Below are 20,616 nucleotides of genomic sequence, written 5' to 3'. Positions count from 1 at the left end.
CACGAATCTCTGAGGCGACAATGCTGAACATTTTTAGAAGAATATGATTGAAGAAATAAGCATCATGGTTTTGCTTTCCGTCTCTTCTTTCTTTCCCCCCTACACACACACACACACACACACACACACACACACGCACACGCACGCATCCATGCACACCCATGCACACCCATGCACATACACACACACAGTTTTATTTCATTTGATTTGCATCTGGTTCTTTCATCTTCAGAAATTATTGAAAATTGGTCAGATAAATTAGATGAAATGTTAAACATTTTACTTAAGTTATCCCTTTGCTAATAATATTTTATGATAATGCTGTTAATAGGATCTTTTTTAATATGTTCCACTTTCCACAGAATAGTTTTGCAGTTTAAAAGCAGCAATAACAGCTGCCATCAGTAACAATACTGACAACTACCGGGGCGCCTGGGTGGCGCAGTCGGTTAAGCGTCCGACTTCAACCAGGTCACGATCTCGCGGTCCGTGAGTTCGAGCCCCGCGTCGGGCTCTGGGCTGATGGCTCAGAGCCTGGAGCCTGTTTCCGATTCTGTGTCTCCCTCTCTCTCTGCCCCTCCCCCGTTCATGCTCTGTCTCTCTCTGTCCCAAAAATAAATAAATGTTAAAAAAAAAAAAAATTAAAAAAAAAAAAAACAATACTGACAACTACCAAAAAAAAAAACTCTATTTTTTGTTTGTTTTTAATTTTTTTTTTGTTTTTAAAGTGTTCGTAACTCTCTTTTGAACTAAAGCAGTTGGAAGACATCTTCTTTAATGGGTTCTCATTCTTGAACTCCACGTGGAGCACTACACTTTCTGTTAAAACTTTTAAAATGTGTATATTTTGAAATCCTTATATCACCTTCCATATATTAGAACTGGGAGCATTAATGGAATTTTAAATGTCATGGTTCCTTGCTGAGGTGATGAGATGAAACTAGCTGGTTTGCTTTGCTACCTAGATTATTCAAAAAATCTGGTTAACATGAATCTAATAACATATTTTGTTAATATTCTTGAATTCTTTTTTACTGTAACAGAAAAAGCAAAGCATTAGGGGTCTTCTGTATTTGGTCAAAGTGCTCCACCCCAACCTTTAACACAAAATAGTTGCTGTAGACAAATGGTCAAGAGGGCAATTAGAATCTTCCAAGCATCATTTCCTCAAATATCAGCTGCAAAATGGCAGCATCATTAGTCATTTTCGATTAAAGTCAATCACAACCAGGGATGTTTCATTCTCCCAGCTGTTTTGTTTTTAATTAACTAGATTAAGCTTGTTTTTCTTCCCCAACAAGTTTGTTCTATCACTAAAATCAATATCTTAACATTTCCAAGAACTTCCTTAGGGTTTATTTTTTTTGCTGGATAATGTTTAATATATTACTTGCAACAGATGTGTGTCTGAAGATTTTTATTTGGTATAGCATGTTGAGTGGTGCCTTGTTGGTCAAAATGTTGCCTAATTAAATATTACACTTATAACAACATCTGGCTTTTATGAATCCTTTGTCAGACATATGATCTTATTTACCTGGTGCAGTTTTTTATAACATCAGGAATCAAAAGAGACATAAGAATCATAATTCTGCCTCCCCTCCCCCCAAATGAATAGGTCTGTTTTGACTCACTCATTTAGTGAGCACAATTTCCATGTCAGTACTAACAGAAGAAGCTGGGGAAAGAATTACTGAGAGATTTTTAAATTTATTAATAGAAGAATAGGAGAATTTAATTTTTTTAAACATAAGTTAGCTTTACACCCAAGGAAAAGTTTTAGGCTGTGAGAAGTTGAATAAATGCAAATTACATATGCTTGGAAATAAGGAGAGCCCCACTTTCCCATTTGGAAAATAAAATCTATAATGGATTTTGAGCAACTTATAAACATTTAAGAATGTGGATGAGATTGCAAATGTCTAATTATATTTCATTTCTTAATTGAGCAGTACTTCCATATTTTAAATCTCATTTTATAAAATAACACACTTTTTAGAAGTGCTGTTTGTCATATTTATATTTTATGAAACAAGTGCATTCACACCATTCATATGCATATTCCAGAATTCTAGAGCTCACCATCTTCCTTGTAAGGTATGTGCACTGTCTGAATTCCTGTATGATGCTATTACAGCTCTCTGCCCAAAGACTACTAGGAACATAACTATAATCAAAATGTTCGGATTTTTAGCTGACTGCAGCAAGGAAGAGATCGCCCCAGGGAGACAGTGGGGCATCTCAGTAAAAGAGGGTTAGAGAGAGCTGCTTACAGGATTTGGCTGGCGAGATGATTCTAAAGAGGAATTAGGGAATTGGAAGCCATTTGGATTAGATGCTGTCAACAGAATTAATGTGATGACTGTGTATCTTTAATAATTTTCATCTAGAAGGTGAGGTGATTGAAGTAGGGCAGAGCTGTCCCTGTTGAAGAAGTAACAGTGCTTTTTATTAGTCCTTTTCGTGGTGGCAGAGTGGCCTCATCTCTGTATTGTTCAAACATGGCGCTGGGATGGCGTCGTGTCTGTCTAATTTGTTTTCTGTGACTGCTCTTCATGTTCAGTTGGGGTCATCATGCCTAGCTAGCTGCCAACTACCAGAAGGGCCATTTTTTAATTCCTCAATGTTATCACTGGAAGCTTTATCCCCAAGCTCACTGCCCATTCACAATATATTAGGAAAGAGAATCTTTTCATTTTTCTTAGATGCGTATTATTGATCACCTCATCAGAGTCACTTATTCATTTGCTTTTCTAAACTGTCTTTACAAGACTTGTTTACAATGGCCTTCACCACTGGTAAGTGTGAGGGTATACCCTAGGAATAATTGATCATGGTTTACCAACCTTCACCTTGTAAAAATTATCATTAACCAATTCTGTCAGATGACTTCTATAAGCATCCCAGATTCCCATCTCTTGAGGTTCCTGCCGGCCACCATGCAAGGTTTTTTTGTTGTTGTTGTTGTTGTTCACAATAAAAAAAAATGGGACAGAAAAGACATTCTGAGGATTGAATTGGAGTCAACCCTTTTCTGAGGAAATATTTGGAGGGAAAGTCTCAATTTAGTCTTACTTAGTAGCTGATGCTGGAACTGAGCAAGCATTGAGAGATTTGAATTTCACCCCTGACCCTCAACTGTACTAACTACATTTATAAACAGAGACAAAGAGACATAGATGTTTCAATTACAACATTCACATTCATGTCTGTGTATATAGAGCCATGGGTGGATTCATTTATTTATGTAGCAGATATTAATCTCCTGCCAACTATTGACAGAGGAGAAAGATATATGATTTTTAAACTTTGAAAATCCCAAACTCACATAGAGTTTAAAACTATATTCTGTTTTAAAATAAAAAAGGAAAACTATATTCATAAATCATGTTTTCTTGTAATTAATTTCTCCTCTTCATAAAGAATAAATTTCACATTGGTACAATTGTCTTAACATTAATGACTATTTCCAAGCAACTTATATACAATGGAAAGCAATGCTCAGCTGCAAAAGCCCCCTCTGATGGAACTCAGTTTACCATTTTTAAAAGATGCTCTCAAAGTTTCTCCCTTTGGGTAAAATAGGAATCTGCTGCGGTTGTGGGGAAAGCCTGAGATCTGCAATTTACCTAGCATCTTCAAAATGTTTAAATTCTGGAAATCTAATCACGAACAGGACTTGAGGGGCACCTGGGTGGCTCAGTCGGTTAAGCATCCGGCTCTTGACTTCGTCTCAAGTCATGATCTCACTCGTTGTGAGTTCGAGCCCCACATGGGGCTCCGGGCTAACCACACAGAGCCTGGTTGGGATTCTGTCTCTGCCCTTCCCCTGCTTGAGTGTGCAGATTCTCTCTCTCTCTCTCTCTCTCTCTCTCTCTCTCTCTCTCTCAAAATAAATAAGTAAACTTAAAAAAAAAAGAACAGGACTCAATAGCTATTAGTCCACTGATTTTATATTTAAAGATGTCAACATTTAGACATCTATTTTATACCCTTAAATTTGGTTCACGATTACTGAGGAAATCGTTACCTTTTATATATGTCTCGAGTACTGCTTCAAGCATGTTATGTGGTAAAGACCACATTACTTGCTGCAGCCAAACATCTTTTGCTGCCTCAAAGAAGTTTACGTCCTCAGAGCAAAGATGAGAGGGTAGAAGATATGGGCACTTGCCAGAGTACCAAAAGGCAAAACCAAACCAACCAAGCAACCGAAACTGCCATCATATATGAATAATCGAATTCAACTCTGAAGTCCGGGAGATAGTTGAAGAAGTTGTGAGAGTGTTTCTGTGACCAGCGGAATCAAAATCTCTAGCCGTCTTATGTAATATTATTTGCTAGTCGTTATGAAAGTTTGGGGAATATACAATTCTGAGCTTACTGCGTTTCCGACAGTATGCACTATCCCCAGATGTTTGTGGTACATTGGGGGTGCTGCTTAATTTTTTTTTTAATTTCTGCATTTGAAATTATAGTACCACATTTACCCATCTGGGAATAACAGTGGCCAAGATAACATTCGAATAAATGAATGGACTGTGCAGGATGTATGTGTTAATGAAAGGGAACTGAATATATATACATGTTATTTTTAGGATAACCAAAATCTAGTCCTTTAAGCCTTGAAATATTTTTATTTTAATATTTTAATGAAAATTTTTATTGACCATCTTTTGCTTTGCCTCATTAATAACTAGCCAACAATTTGATAGCATTTTGCAGTTCACAGAGTTCTTTTCTCATAAAATATCTCATTTAGTTTCTCCAACAAAGCTATGAGTTAGGTGGTAGTGTTATATCCACGTTTCAAGGACGATAAATCTGAGTGACCTATCTGATTTGCCAAGGATCACATAAGCTGTAGTAATGAGTTAAGACTGAAACCCAGGACTTCTGATTCTAAAACACAATGGAATTTAAAACTTTTCTTTATTTTCAGGGGCATCATTGTAAGTATCAATTACTGTTCTGTTTTGTTATACGCTGATGCACATGGACGATGAAGTGGAACACAGATCACTGTTCATTCAGTTAGGAGCCAGATCAAGTTGTTAATTTGCTTTTAGAAGCCAGGTTGTCAGATAAAAGATATTATCTTTAAATATCAGAAGCCAACTGAAGGCAGTGAGATGCTTATACTGTGAGAAGAGAGTGGCGCCTAAGGCAACGGTAGCCATAGAAAACCCCCATCTCTCCTTGGCCACTCTGCAACCATATGCTTATTGAGTGAAAGAGTGGGCAGATCCCAGCAGTATTTGAGTCAGTCTGTAATCTCTCACTCTCTTTATCTCAGCACATATAGGTGACTTTCTATAAGTTAAATGGTGTATGATGAGACTTCGCCATATGTTGCCCTGTTATCCCTTCCATAAATGACCAAGGCCATACATTTTCTACATATCTGCTTTTATGTTTATTATCTCCTCCCTATTATTTATTGCTGCTTTTTGTTATCGACGTGGTTTTTCTTAATATTCTGTCCTTGTGAAGTCACTGCAACTTTGCAGGGGAAACAGGAGACCACATATGTTTTAATTCATTAGCCTTTTATCATACTTAATTCTCAGCGTTTAGCTCTGAGGTCAGAATGGAAAAACATCTTCCACGCGTCATGACTTTCGGTGGTAGTTTCCTCACTGATCGGAGGCATGATTTGTTTGCTTTTGGATTCAAGGCTTGTGTTTTAATAAGTAAAGAGTTACATTCGCTGATGAGATAGCGAATGTTTAACAACATGAACCGTGGACTAAAAACAAAACAAAACAAAACTGAAAGCCCTGATTTGCTCTCAGGTCGGGTAAAATAGTCATGAAGAACCATCAGAGCATAGATGATATACGTTAGGAAGTGATGAATTTTTAGTCTTTGTTTTAGTATTTATTCCCTTGGCAGATTTTCTCAAATGGGATTTCTTAAGAGAATTAGGTGGCATAGACAATGAGTTAAGGGCCTGTTTTTGTATTTCTTTCAAGGATGGTGCTTATCTACCTAGTCCATTGTAGACGCTTAGATAACTCGTTAGGTAGAATGATCACCCTAGGCTTTGGTTTCAGACAATCAGCATCAGCATCGATTAGAACACTCTTAGAAAGGCAGATTCTGGGGTCCCACCCAAGATCTGCAGTCTAGAACTCTGGAGCTGGGACCCAGCTACCTTGGGGCCCCAAAGCCTCCAGGGGACTCTGATGCTCTCACAGCAGTAGACAGGGTAGAGAAGCCTCACCCGTCTTGGAAAAGCCTCAGCCCAGAACCAACACGTGTGCCTTCTGTTCACAGTTTGAGGGCAGTAAATAACCATATGGCTGACCACCGGTGTACTGGAGCCAGCCTGCACCTGCTCATGAGGGACTATTGTCAGATTTTCCAGCATTTTGTGAACCCCTTGGCATCTCGGTAACTTGGAATTGGCTAGCATAGGGCCGTTTACACCACTGAAATTGGCAAACACAAAGATTAGGATTGTTTTCTCCAGAGAGCCGGTTGTGTAACGTTTACCAGCACACTACTGGCCACATACAGGCTCGGTGACTCCACTGCGAGCTCTGGAGCTGAAATGACACTTCAAAATTGTCCTGCTTTGAGAAAAATTGGCTGGCCCTTTATACCATCCCCTTGATCAGTCCTTGAATGAGGGCTGCCCTGAGAAGGGCATGCTCTTGCACAAGGCGGCTCTCTGCAACCGCGACAGTCCCTGAAGGACCCCTGACACCTTTTCCACCACTTGGGACAAGTGTCCTTCCTTGAAGTGAACTCTGAGTGTCATATCCCCAGGTGTACCACACCGTCTCCCTTCAAGAGGCTTTAATAGAATGTATCTGGGGTGAACCCGAACATCATGATATCTTTTAATATATGCTGGATAATTCTATGTAGACGCACCAGATACTGTTTGAGAGGGTCAAGACGGTTGCTGACATGACAACGTGTTTGGTGTGTGTGTTCGTTTTCCTCTGATTAAGGTTTGCCTTCTACTTCCTTTCAGTGAAATTGTGCCTGGAGCAAGAGCCCGAATGCAGCCAACAATCAATAAATATTTGTAAGGTGGTTGGCTAAAATAATTATAATACCTGTGCAAGGAGTTCTCCCCAGAAAAATTAATTTAAAAGTAAAACACAATAGAAATACAATAATGAACCCGCAAAACGAATTGATAACATCATGAATTAAGTAATCTTCAAGGTGTTAATCAAATAAATAACATGTGTGCTTTTCTATTACAGAGAAAGGTTGAAGATCTGAGCTCTGATTGGAAGGCAGTAACCCACTTACTTCAAGAGCTCAAGGCAAAGCAGCCTGGCCCAGCTCCCAGACTGACCGCCGTTGGAGCCGGTAAGTGCACTGAATCACATGCTCTTTGGCCATAGCGATTGGCTCAGAAGCACAACAGTGAGGTGCTCTCTGGATATAAGGAAAAATTTGCTGCAGTTATGAAAATAGGAATAAACCTTAGTGTTATTTACTATGCAAAATGCCTTAGAGCAGGTTCCTTGGGAACAGACTCTGATTCAGATGGCCCGATGACAACTGTATACTGGGGCGTGTTCTCCAGAGATACACTGATGACAAAGAGAGGCAGTAGACCGCGAACGAGGCTAATCATTTTACCACGACAGAGGCCTCAGCCACATCCACGGGAGCCTTAGAGCTGGGCTGGCCCCGCGGGCCATCCTGAATTGCAGGGAGAGAGGTGGCCTCTGTCTTCCCGAACCAGCCAGTCATTGTCCGGCTTTGGGCTGCCTAGTGGGGTGAAAGGGAGACCTTGAAGGAGTTTTTCTGGGGCCAAAAGCAATTCCTAGTAAGCAATACCATCAGCAACCGACGCTCCAGGCAGCAGGGATGGACCCCCCAAGGGTCAACACACTTGACCCCAAAAAGGGGGGATCGGGGTGGAGTATACCTGAGTACAGGCTTAGACTGAACACATGAGGATTCTGTCGCCGTGAATCCTATATCATTTAGACAGTTTTCTTCAAATATGCCGATACAAATCGCTGAAACCGCAGGGAATCCTCCTAGCATCTCCCCCCTGTCCCTTTGGACAGCAATTTTGCGAGCTCCTCCATGTGTGGTTCAAGAAGAAGAAAACTAGACCATGACTGCCACAAGCAGACTTGGGAAGGAACGTCTCTTCATTTAGCCATAGCTTTGACTTCCGTGTTTACTGAATATTTCTAGTTTATTTCACTTCTTATTCTTTCGCTAGCGTAAGGTATGCATCACATCTCGTGGCACGTGTCAATGCTGGCTTTGCATCTCGGGGGAAGGGAGCCGGAAGATTTTGCTGTACCCGTTCTATAATTAGGCACAACTAAAAACATCTCGGGAGGGGGGAGTTCTTTGTTTTTTGCCTTGTCTATTTTTCACAGATCAAATGATTGAAGTATTGAAGCATGGTGACTGATTCTTCAAGTAAAGTTGATTTTTATTTTATGTCAAGTAGAAACACACCACACTGGAAATACCACCACCAGGGGTAGCACGATGATAATTCCATAGAAGACATAAATAGCGTTTGGGTTAAAAGACGCCATAGAATCTGGGGACAGTGCGTCTCATGTGCCCCCTGGGGTTTCTTAGTAGTCATCGGAGTTACATTTAATGACACTAGAAACTTGAAAAAGAAGTGCAAGCATTCCTTTTTCTGCTTTGTTTTGTTTTGTTTTGTTTTGTTTGTCAATCTGGGACACTAAAATTGCTGTATCAGGGTTTATATTCCAGTAATTATGTCATGTTTATTTCTTTTTATGACCTATAGTTTTTGGTTCCCTCAGCACATATGCATAGTTTGTTCCTATATAATCACTTATTGGTAGCTGTTCTCTAACTTTCTCTGCTGTGTTCAGCCTCACTCTGGAACTCCATAAAAAGATTGGGTTCCAACGATTCGTTTAGAAGTTTGTTGAACTCTGAACATAATTATGGGTTTATGCTCCTACTTGAGCCATGTTATACATGGTAGAAAGGTTCTAAAGCCAGGGCACAGAAATCTATTTAATCTGTAAAGTACCTAAATGTAGCAATAATGTTTTCAGTAGAAAATACATTCCAAATTCCAGTTTTGATTTCCAACAAGATATGTGATTTGTTCAGTTGATGAGTATTTATTGGGTAATTTTTATGTATTGTGCATCATACTAGGTGCTGAGGGTAATAAATCGACTAAGGTAGCCTCTCCATTCATGAAACTTATACTCTGGAAGAGAACGATCATGAGCTAATAAAGAAAATAGATACCTTCTCAATTCTGTCAGGTGTTCCAGAGTATGATCCACAGACTGATGTCAAATCAAATGGGCACTTGTTAGGAATGCAGAATCTCGGGCCCTGCCCCAGACCCAGTGAATCAGAATCTGCACTTTAATAGGATCCCCACGTGATTCAGTGTGTGCCCTGGAGTTGGAGAGCTATAGTCAAGGAGAACAAGAGAGAAGGGTAAGAGAGAAAGGGGGCAGGAATGAAGACATGATTGTCTGCAGTTTGGTCAGGAAAGCTTTTCTCCTAAGAACATTTGAGAACATCATAAGCTGACGGAAGTGAGGATGTGAGCCATGCCTGTATCTGGGGGAAACTTCTGGTAGGCGCAGAGAGAACAGCCAGAGCAAAGGCCTTGAAGTGGAACAACATGGAGGACTATCAGAAAGACGGGTGATACCAGAACAGAGGGTGAACAGACATGAGGAAGAAGCAGTGGGGGACAGCGTCTTTCCCAACTCCAGCCCTACTTCCTTCTCCCCGCACGCGGAGTCCCACTCCACTACCCCAGCCCTAGTCATGTTGGTGCCGGTAGGGAGAGTCTGGGAATGCCCTCAAGCCCCAAGCAACTGGTGAGAGCCGGTGGAGTTGGGGTCAGAGTTGGAGAAGAGCTGAAGGAGAGGGGAATTTTCCCCAAAGCAGGGGCTGTTTGTCATCCCCTGTAGCCAACTGACACAGAGCTGGGCCTAAAGCAAAAGTGTTAAATGCACAAATGTTGAATGAAATGAACCAGTAGGGAGTTTGGTAGATCCAGAGCTGCTCTTACTCAAAGAAAACATTCTTCTTTCTTTAAATTTTTTTTAACATTTATTCATTTTTGAGAGACAGAGAGAGACAGAGCATGAACGGGGAAGGGGCAGAGAGAGAGGGAGACATAGAATCCGAAGCAGGCTCCAGGCTCTGAGCTGTCAGCACAGAGCCCGATGCGGGGCTCGAACTCATGAACTGCGATCTCATGACCTGAGCCGGAGTCGGACGCTCAACCGACTGAGCCACCCAGGCGCCCCAGAAAACAGTCTTCTTTCTTTAATGTGGTGGTCTCAGCATCAGAATTCAGAATTGTTTATATTCCTGACTTCCTGACTTCCAGAAATATAATCTGGAATAAATACAATATAAAAAAGGAAAATCTAATTTGTAGTAGGCTTCATATATATGGTTATTATCTCATGTACTGTGTTGTAATACAATGTAATTCATCATAGTAAGTTTTTTCCATTGCACTCCTATTGTTCTGCTACTCACCTTTACATATATGTCTTTATCCTCAAAATAATTGCAAAATACATGTATACACAATTTTTATAAGGTGAGTATCCCAAGGCTTAGAGAGGGAAAGAGCTAGATTTTTTTTTTTTAATTTTTTTTTCAACGTTTATTTATTTTGGGGACAGAGAGAGACAGAGCATGAACGGGGGAGGGGCAGAGAGAGAGGGAGACACAGAATCGGAAACAGGCTCCAGGCTCTGAGCCATCAGCCCAGAGCCCGATGCGGGGCTCGAACTCACGGACCGCGAGATCGTGACCTGGCTGAAGTCGGACGCTTAACCGACTGCGCCACCCAGGCGCCCCGGAAAGAGCTAGATTAAGAGCACACAGCTGGGAAGAAACAGAGCCAGGATTCCGATCCAAGTATGTCAGGCTCCAAAGCCTGTGTTTTGTTTTGTTTTGTTTTGTTTTTGTTTTTGTTTTTGTTTTTGTTCTTGTTTTGCTGTGCCTATGCTATCTCTCTGTCCAAGAAGCTAATGGAAATTCTAGATATGGAAGCTGCTCGCCGGTAGTTAATGTTATTTAACTCAATCCTGGATGTATGAGGAATAAAAGTGAGGTAGGTTTCTGTGTTTTTTCTACTTAGGGAGTAGAAGAAATCACTGTATTCTATTTGAATTTCTTAGAACTATGGCACTCTGAACCTGGAATAATCTTTGAAATTTTCATCTGGCTGAATATTTTTGATATGTGTGGAAACTGAGGCCCAAAGCGCTTTTTAAAAAATACTAAACGAAACTCCCTCCTGGCTGCCTACTTAAATTATATAATATTATGAGGCGGTCCTGCCTGAGCTGTATAAATTGTTTCAGTTTACAGGATAAATGGGCATGCTGGAGAAAAACATTTTTTTGCAGACACTGTTGCTTAGATACCTGCGTATATCAGTTACCTATCTCCACCTAAAAACACCACAAATGTAATGGCTTAAAACAAGAGGTATTCACTTGCTCCTGATTCTTTGGGTCAGCAGTTCGGGTCGTGATGAGCCAGATAGTCATTCCGAAGGTCTCGATAGGGGTCCTTGCTGTGCGTGCAGTTCTGTGGCATCTCATTAGGAGCTAGATGGTCTAAAATGGACTCACTCAAATATCTGATAGCTGGCTGTTGGCTAGAGAACCTTGGTTCTTCACAAGGCCTCTCCTCCTCCAGTAGGCTGGACTGGGCTTCATTGTATGGCATTCTCAGGCCAGTGTTTCAAGACGGTGAGAGTGGAAGCTACAAGATCTCTCGCTCCCTAGTCTCTAGAATTCATACAACAGCACTTTTGTTCCATTCTCTTGGCAGAGAAGGTGTAAGGCCAGCTCAGATTCTGCAGGCGGAGAGATAGACCACCTCTTGAAACAAGAGCTGGAATGTCATTGCAGAGGAGGGTGCATACAGGGATGGGAGACTTTATCATGGCCATCTTTTCGCACAAACCACTACATTGGGGGAAGGGGGGGGGGGAGCCGAGATAAAAATGTTGGTCCATATCCAATGTCCTCTGCCATTGGTTCTCAAGTTTTACCTTCATTAAAATCACCCATTTCAGGGGCGCCTGAGGGGCTCAGTCCGTTAAGCATCCAACTTCAGCTCAGGTCATGACCTTGAGGTTTGTAAGTTCGACCCCTGCTTGGGACTCTGTGCTGACAGCTCAGAGCCTGGAGCCTGCTTGGGATCCTGTGTCTCCCTCTCTCGGCCCCTCCTCTGTGTTCGCGCGCTCTCTCTCTCTCTCTCTCTCTCTCTCTCTCTCTCTCTCAAAAATAAACATTTAACAAAATCACCCATTTCACATTAAAGCACAGACTGTTAGGTTTCAACTCCAGCATTACTGAGTCAGTAGATCAGGGTTGAGGCCTGAGCATTTGCATCTCTCCAAAGTCCCCAGGTGATGCTAATGCTACTGGTCCTGGGACTGCACTTTGAGAACTACTACCATTAGCCTGAGTGGTGACAAGAACAAGTTCATCCGTCTTCCTCCATGCGACGTGGAGTGGAATTTGAGTGCAATCCAGTGCTGTGGAGGCCAGAGGGAACTCCGTGATGTTTCAGCCCACCCCTTCTCAAGAGTTTCAGAGTTTCAAGAACTTTGTAGCGTAAACGTTCAAGAAGGTGGACAGCACACTAAGTCCTGGCAGTATTGGCCAAGCCTAGCAGCTTGGAGACCGTGGGGGAGAAGAGTCATGCTTATACAAAGCTCCCCTAGAGATTCTCAGAAACATGTAGGTAGACAGGACTTTGCATGGGACTGAAGGCCTGCGTGGCAGATGGAGGCAAAGAGCCAGCAAATCTGGTTGTAAATGTCAATGTGAATCCTTTCTTATCCACAAGCTGCTGGGTCTGGGAACATTTACATTCCAAAACACCCGATTTAGCATTTTTTTAAATAAATTGCATATAGAACATACTAATATGAAGACTCCAAATCAGGATATTGGAGTTCTTCAAACATCCCAGGGTAATAACTATGAAATGAATGCCCATGGTATATATAGCCACATAGAAGTGCCCATTAATAGAGGTTTCTAGTTGATTAAACACTGGTAAAACCGTCCCTTCCCGTAATTAATTTTGGAGAGAGCAAGTCTCCAGTGTAATTGCGAAAGTGCTGCATTGGAGGTCAATTCTAATCTCAGTTGTGCTACCAGCTTTTTGTAAAGAGCCGGATAGTAAATATTTTGAGTTTTGTGAGTCATGCAGTCAACTTTGTCATTGCATACTAAAAGCAGCAATGCCGTGGACAATGGTATGGCTGTGGTCCGCTAACACTTTATTTACAGAAACCCAAAGGGGGCAGGTGGGTCAAATTTGGCCCTGAGTGCCCTGCTCATATCATCTCAGCACTAGTCCTTCCTATAAACCCCAAGGCTTCTGAATTCAAGTCCCTGTGATTCTGCCCAGGCCCTCTTTTCTGCACAAGAAGCTCAGCCGCTTGTAGAGCAGGTTGGAAATGCTGGGGAGAGAACATCCCTGGAATGGCACTCAACCGCTGGTGGACAGGAGGCGATGGATAAATATCTCCTCTTCACTTCCTGGGGAGGACGGCTCCAGAGCATGTTCCAAACCACAGGTCTCCAGTGGGTTGAGCCACAGTTGCCCACGGTGATAACCTGGTTATTGGCGTGACTTGTCTAGACTTTATTCCCATTGCTCTTCATTTCCTTCCTCCTCCAGCACAGCTTTTTGAAACTACTTGTACTCAAACTCCTGTCTCAGGGTCTACTCCGAGGGAAATGAAACGAATACAACAGGTCATAGAATTAGTGCCACTATTAGATCTTTTGAATGAATTGTGTTGCGATTTCCATTTTGCAGATGAGAAAATCAAGGGTCGGAAAGATTAAATAGGGACACCAGGGTGGCTCAGTCGGTTAGGCGTCCAACTTTTGATCTCAGCTCAGGTCTTGATCTCGGGGTCATGAGTTCAAGCCTCGCGGTGGGCTCTGTGCTGGGCGTGAAGCCTACTTAATAATAAAAAGATGAAATAATTTTTCCAAAGCTATAAAGCTAGTACGTGTCAGAGTGGGTATTCAAAGTTAGGTCTCTCTGAATCCAAAGCTTATGCTATTAATCAGACTCAAGCAGTGATTCATTTATCTTCATTCAAATTTTTGAAGGCTATATTTAAATATCAAATACTCACATAGAAGGTTATTTATACACTTATTATTTGAACTTCACTTGCCTCTCTACAGTTGGATTAAAGCGTTCCAAAGCTATTTCAATAATACTTGACATACCTAGGCAGTTTGATAAAAGCATGGGGTTAATTGCAGCCTAAATCTAATCTTGGCATACCACTATTTATTTGTTTAATTTAAATTGTGATAAAATGATTAATTTGTTGTGAAAATGGCCTTTATCTGCATCGATCGTTGCTGAAGAAAGGAAGGAGGCTGTCACTTCTCACATTCTTACTCACCTTTTGGGTCCCCTTCATTGTCAGAAACACCAGGAGGGATGCCACCCATCTCCTTTCCTGGTTCCCCTGTTTCCCACTATTACCTCTGCTTTGCCTGTACCTTTAGGTGAAATCACATCAGCTCCATTGGGTCCAAGGCTTTCTCTGCCTCAGTAAAAGATGGTTACCCTACTGAAAACACTGAGACATGTGTATACCATCATCAGCTTTATAATTAAACCCTTTAAACCTTAAAAACGTTCTCCAAGTCTCATACGCTAGGAGTAAGATTTTGTACCAGACCTCTGAAGTCCCCTCGTCAAGTAGAGTAACAGTTATAAGAAAGGAATTTTAGATTCTCCCCAAGACCGTTCAAATCTCTGAGACACTACAGAGACCCGCCAACTCTTGGCCACCATGAATTAAATGATTAAATCGTATCTGTGGGCATCAGTGAGATGAAGGGCAGGTGAGGGTACTTGAAATGTATTGAGATGTGTCACATCATACAAGGGGAAGTGACGGCAGTAAGGCCCTAGTATTGGTCACATCGAGCAAAAGTACATCTTTCTAGTGCAAGCCAGTGGGAGTCCCTGGTCCCAGGATGGGTTCTTCAACAACGTTCCATAGTTACCAGGGTGGATGCAACAGTGGTGTCTTTGTTAATATGCAAGAGAATGAACACTAGAGTATTTAGCTGTTCATTATCCGTTTTGTAAAGGTGAAGTTCCCTTCCTTTTCCCTCTCTTAACCTTTTGACAGTTTTATTGTTTGGTTACCATGTCTGGTTGGGGCTAAGCTTTGAGGTCTGAACTGGCAGAGGAAGAGAAGTTCTAATCCATCATTTCTAATGCTTGTTGGAAGCATTCCTGGAAGTTTCTGTGTGTGTGTGTGTGTGTGTGTGTGTGTGTGCGTGCGTGTGTGCGTGTGTGTGTGTGTGCGCGCGCGCGCGTGTGTTGGAGGAGGAGGAGAATAACATCAATGGTTAAATAAAGTATTCTGATCGTAAGGGATTTTTCATTTACTCATATATCCTGCATTTTAACAGAAATAAAGAGTTTATTTCAGTAAAGTTACCTTAGCCTTCTTATTTAACTCCTTTCAAGAAAGGATCTTTGCTGGAAATCACTGCAGAATATATGGGATTTTTGAATTTTCCTCAAGCTATTAGCAAGTGGAAATTAAAATTATTTAAACATATTCATGAGAATAGCCCCCCCCCAGCCCACAAAAGTAAGACTTCTGCCTGTATTCCAAATATTTTCCAAAAGTGTGCTGAATCATTTTGAAAGTGAATACAACTTTACCCTCAGAGAAAGAGGATTCCCAAAGGAAATTGTAGCGGTTTGCACTTAAATTGTAGATTCTAAGATTGTGATCTGAAAGGTCTTTGAGAGGTCATTCATTCTTCTCCACTATCTTCAGGAAAGGCTCTGTCTCTCAGAAGCAATCTTGAGGTTAACTGCCTACTCTCTTCTTAAAAAATCAAGAGTAGGTGGAGTCCCATCACCGCTGTTATACTCCAGACAATCTTTCAACTGCTTATCCCAAGTTCCAGCTACCGTCTAAGTCATTTTTGAGTAGGAAAAGAACACTTCTGCTCACTTTATTACACATTCTTAGAAGTCTGTTACTTAATCTCCCTTCAAACTTTGCTTTTTTAGCATAAATCAGATGCGTGCCCATGGCCTGTCAACAAAAAAGCTGTTTCTCAAATGTTTAAACATCTCTGTGGGTCCCCCTCCTACTCCCCCTGAGTGTGTTTCCATATTGTTCTTCTGCTGTAGGCTTCAGAATTGGACCCTGTTCCATAATGACTACTCTACTCTTGATTCAGTCAAATCACAAAGCCTCCATACCCTTTTCCAACCTTTGTATGGTGATATCATTCTTCCTGCTGTAATGTACTACTAGCTCATAATAAATTTGACGACTATTTGAGTACCTGGTATTTTTCTGCCGTTTTACCTTAGCCAGTCATGTCATTCTATTTTTTTTTTTATTTTTTACATTAATTTATTTTTGAGACACAGAGTGAGACAGTGCACGAGTGGGGGAGGGGCAGAGAGAGAAAGAGACACGGAATCCGAAGCAGGCTCCAGGCTCCGAGCTGTCAGCACGGAGCCCGACGCGGGGCTCGAACTCACAAACTGTGAGATCATGACCTGAGCCCAAGTCGGACACTTAACCAACTGAGCCACCCAGGCACCCCTGTCACTCCTGTTTTGAAACATTTCCTCTATCCTTCCCTCTTACCTCCGCAGCTACTCTTTTTCCAATTCCTGGCTGGCTCAGCCTTCTGTATCTGGCTTTTAAATGTTTGAAGTAATGCAAGCTTGCTTCTGTTTATCCTTTAACCTCTTGGGTGATCTCATCCACTTGCATGGTTTCAATTACCGACTCTACATTGAAGTTCCTCACATTCTTTCAATCTGCACCTCTCTTTTGAGTTCTGGGTTGGTACATTAATTCAGAAATATAGTGGTAGAAAAATAAACAAATATCTGTATCCTCGTGAAGCGGATATTTTGTGGGGATAGGCAATAAAGAAAGCGGATACAACATGATTGCGTGTCATGAAGCGATAAGCACGATGGAAAATAAAGCAGGAAGGAGCGTAAGGAGTATGGGTATGGAGTACGAGGGTGGGCCCAATAGAGACGACTTCACTGGAAAGGCGAAATTTATATGAAAACTTGAATGTGGTCAGAATGTGGGCCCTGTGGGCTTCTGGGGGGAAGAACATTCTAGGCTGCAGTATTCCAGGGAGAGCATTCTAACAAACGCCATGAGATGAGAGCATGGTTCACATTGGAAGAACAACCAGTGTTGCTGGAGCACAGTAAATGCGGAGGATAGCAGTTAGGAGATACAATTAGATCAAGAGAGCTTGAAAGGCCATTGGGATGACTTTGACTTTGACTTTGTGTAAGATGAAGAGCCAATAGAAGCTTTTGAGCCCAGCAGTGAGAACATCTGGCATACGTTTCGGCAAGACATTTCTGGATGTGTCAAGAATAAACTGTAGGAGGGGCGCCCGGGTGGCTCGGTCAGTTAAGCAATCGGCTTCGGCTCACGTCATGATCTCGAGGTTCATGAGTTGGAGCCCCGCAGCGGGTTCTGCGCTGGTAGCTTGGAGCCCGCTTTGATCCTCTGTTCCCCTCTCTCTCTGCCCCTGCCCCTCTTGTACTCTCTCTCTCTCTCTTTCAAAAAATAAACATTTTTTAAGAAGAACTTAAAAGAATGAACTGTAAGAGTAGGGGAGAAGCAAGAGAGGACCAGTGAGGAGACTAATAGAATAATTGAGGTGAGGAATTGTGACAGTTTTGTCCAAAATAGGGGCAGTGGAGGTGATGGGAGGTGGACAGGTTCTGGATGTGTCCAGAAGCTAGAGCCAGCAGGATCGGTTGACCGATTTGATTAGGGAAAATGAGAAAATGCCATGAGGTTTGTGGCATGAGAAAAATTGTAAGAATGGTGTTGTCATTTACTGAGTTAGGTAAGATGCTAGGAGGTACAGAGTGGTTGGAGACAATATAAAAACAGAACTCTGTACAAATCAAGTTATGTATGCCTACTAGTTATCGAAACGGAGATCTAGACTAGGTAGAGAGATATATGCCCTGGAGGTTACGAGGAATATCCAGTCGAGAGATGTAAATATGCAACTCTTAGCATACAGCTGAGCCGTGAGGTTGTGTTAGCAAAAGTCCAGGGGTGAATGCAGATAGGAAATATATGGAAAGACGGCCCTGGAGGACCCCAGTCATAAGAGGTAAGGGATACAGTAATGAGTAGTCATTGAAGTAAGAGGAAAACCAGGACAGATACCTAGAAGCCAAGTAAAGGAAGTAGATGAAAGAGAAGGAGTGATAAACCACGTGTCATGTTGCCTTGATGTCTAAGTAAGATAATGCCTGAGAACCAACCTTGAACTTAGCAAACCTGGATGAAGTGATAGAGGGATGGGGTGCCGACTGTGGTGAATGCAAAAGAATCCATATACCCAATAACTCACTATTCATCTGTACTTGGTTATCTCTGAGTCTTCAAACCTCCCATATCCAAAATTAAACTAGTGAATTTACTCACCCATCTTCTTTTCTTGCGTCCCCCGTCTCAGGAAATTACCCCAGCCATCCACTCAAGCCAGTACCAGTAAGTAATCATAAAGAAATACCTCTTTCTCCTTTGGTTTTTCTTGTCCAATCGACCACCACGTCCTACTGACATTACTTAACCATCTCCCAAATTATTTTAGCCATCTCTATCCCTTCTGCTACTGTCAGGTTTTTCCTGGGGACTGACCTTCTAACAGATCTCATTTACCTGTCTCTAATCCATTCCCTGTATAAACATGCTCCACAGAGAATAATACTGCAAAATGTAAACCTCATTTTATTATAATCCTTGAAGGGGGTCCCACTGCTTTTAGAGTAAATCCCCGGATCATTTACATGTCCTACAAGGTCTTACGTGATGATTCCTCTGTTTACCCTTCTTGTTCCACTGTCCCCCTTTTTCTTTTCTTCAAAGCCTAGCCTCTCTGACTTTTTTTAGTTCCTTTAGCATGTCTCCGTCTTCCTGACATATGGTCTGATGTATATTTGGGCTCAGGGTTTCCACCCCGACTACTTTCTTACCCGGATGACCTCTCCCCTTGTTCATTCTTTATTTATTTATTTTTTTTTTTATTTATTTTTGGGACAGAGAGAGACAGAGCATGAACGGGGGAGGGGCAGAGAGAGAGGGAGACACAGAATCGGAAACAGGCTCCAGGCTCCGAGCCATCAGCCCAGAGCCTGACGCGGGGCTGGAACTCAAGGACCGCGAGATCGTGACCTGGCTGAAGTCGGACGCTTAACCGACTGCGCCACCCAGGCGCCCCCCCTTGTTCATTCTTTAGATCTCACTTGCATCTTTCATGCTGCTGCAGTCTTTCTCGAGCTTCCTATTATACAATCTAAGGGCATAATTTTTCTCTTTCATATCCTTCTCATTGTTTTGATTTCTAAATTATGTCTGTAATTATTTTTCTTTTCCTAATAGATTGTAAGTTCTGGGACGGTCTGTTTTATATCTCATTTATCAACATATGCCCTCTTGTGTATGCAACTTTTATTCTGTGACTAGCATGTAGTACCTGTTCAACTAATACATATTGACCAGATGAATAGTACATTTATTTTGGAGTTGTATCAAATAAGTCTACCTTCCATGTAATTACAATACCAAGGAGATGAAGTGATTCTGTGCTTGTCCAGCTCTTTTGTGGCGGAATCGGGACTCAAACCCTCATCTGCTGAGTCTGATTTCAGTGCCTGTCAGTGCTCTTACGTATCTCAACCCTTTTTTCTGTTTAGAAGCAGCTGACAGATATGTTTATCCTCATATTCTCCCTGGGAAATCCTGTTTCTTAAGCCTGCAGTATTGATCAAATACGGATATGCTGTGGCTTTGATGCAGAGATTGCAGGCTAAATCTCACCCCATCTTGTTCTTTCCCTCTCATTCTTGACCATGTCTTGATATCCAAACTGAGAATCTGTACTTAATGGTGTAACATGCTGTCTCCCTCTTAAAATTTATACACTTTATTCCCTCTCTTATCGCGAATGTTTTTCGAGAAAATATGTTTTATTCTCATCTTCCAAAGTGCTCGCCAGCGCATGATGAGTTCATGAAATAGACATCCAATCTACCTATTCTAATATTTAAGCAAGATTGCTATCAGCACTAACCGCACCAGTGCCTAAAATGTAACATAGACCTACAATAGGAAAATAAAAAGTCAAAATTATAATACCTTCATTTCTTGCTTCTGAGATAATTATCATAACTCCACAAAAATAATAGTTCTCCAGCATTAAAAAAGCAGGAGCTAAATAATACAAATTAGTCAATCTTTGATGTCGCTTCAAGTTGTCAGGGTTATTCTTTATTCTTAAAGAAATGTACGAATAAAAGATATAAATAAACTTCCTATAATGTCCCCTATGGATTATAAGTGGAGGAGGTAGTTTTGCTTCTCAGAGTGAATTTAAAACATTATTTCCTCCATATTACTATTTTTTTTTTTTTGGACTCTGATTTGGTCATAAGCTTTTTGGCTTCCTAAGTCCAACAAGATCAAAAGAGAAGCCCTATTATTTTTCCTTTTTTATGATTATTTTTTAATGTTTATTTATTTTTGAGAGAGAGAGAAAGACA

The 20,616-nt window shown here is 41.5% G+C and overlaps 1 protein-coding gene across 2 annotated transcripts in view; it reads left to right on the top strand.

The window, feature by feature from the left end:
- The window catches only part of DMD (dystrophin), a 1,630,689-nt gene that overhangs the window by 941,520 nt on the left and 668,553 nt on the right, over positions 1-20,616 (top strand). For both annotated transcript variants that reach the window (XM_047076051.1, XM_047076052.1), the window contains exon 45: positions 7,224-7,332. In XM_047076051.1, the coding sequence (XP_046932007.1) occupies positions 7,224-7,332 (109 nt within the window). The remainder of the gene's footprint in view (positions 1-7,223; positions 7,333-20,616) is intronic.

The sequence above is a fragment of the Lynx rufus genome, unplaced genomic scaffold (assembly GCF_022079265.1).
Source record: "Lynx rufus isolate CCGP_SWC_20201006 ecotype Redwood Valley unplaced genomic scaffold, mLynRuf1.p SCAF_14, whole genome shotgun sequence".
Taxonomy (NCBI): Eukaryota; Metazoa; Chordata; class Mammalia; order Carnivora; family Felidae; genus Lynx; species Lynx rufus.
Note: the sequence above shows the minus strand (reverse complement) of the source record. Positions and strands in the feature narration are given on the sequence as shown.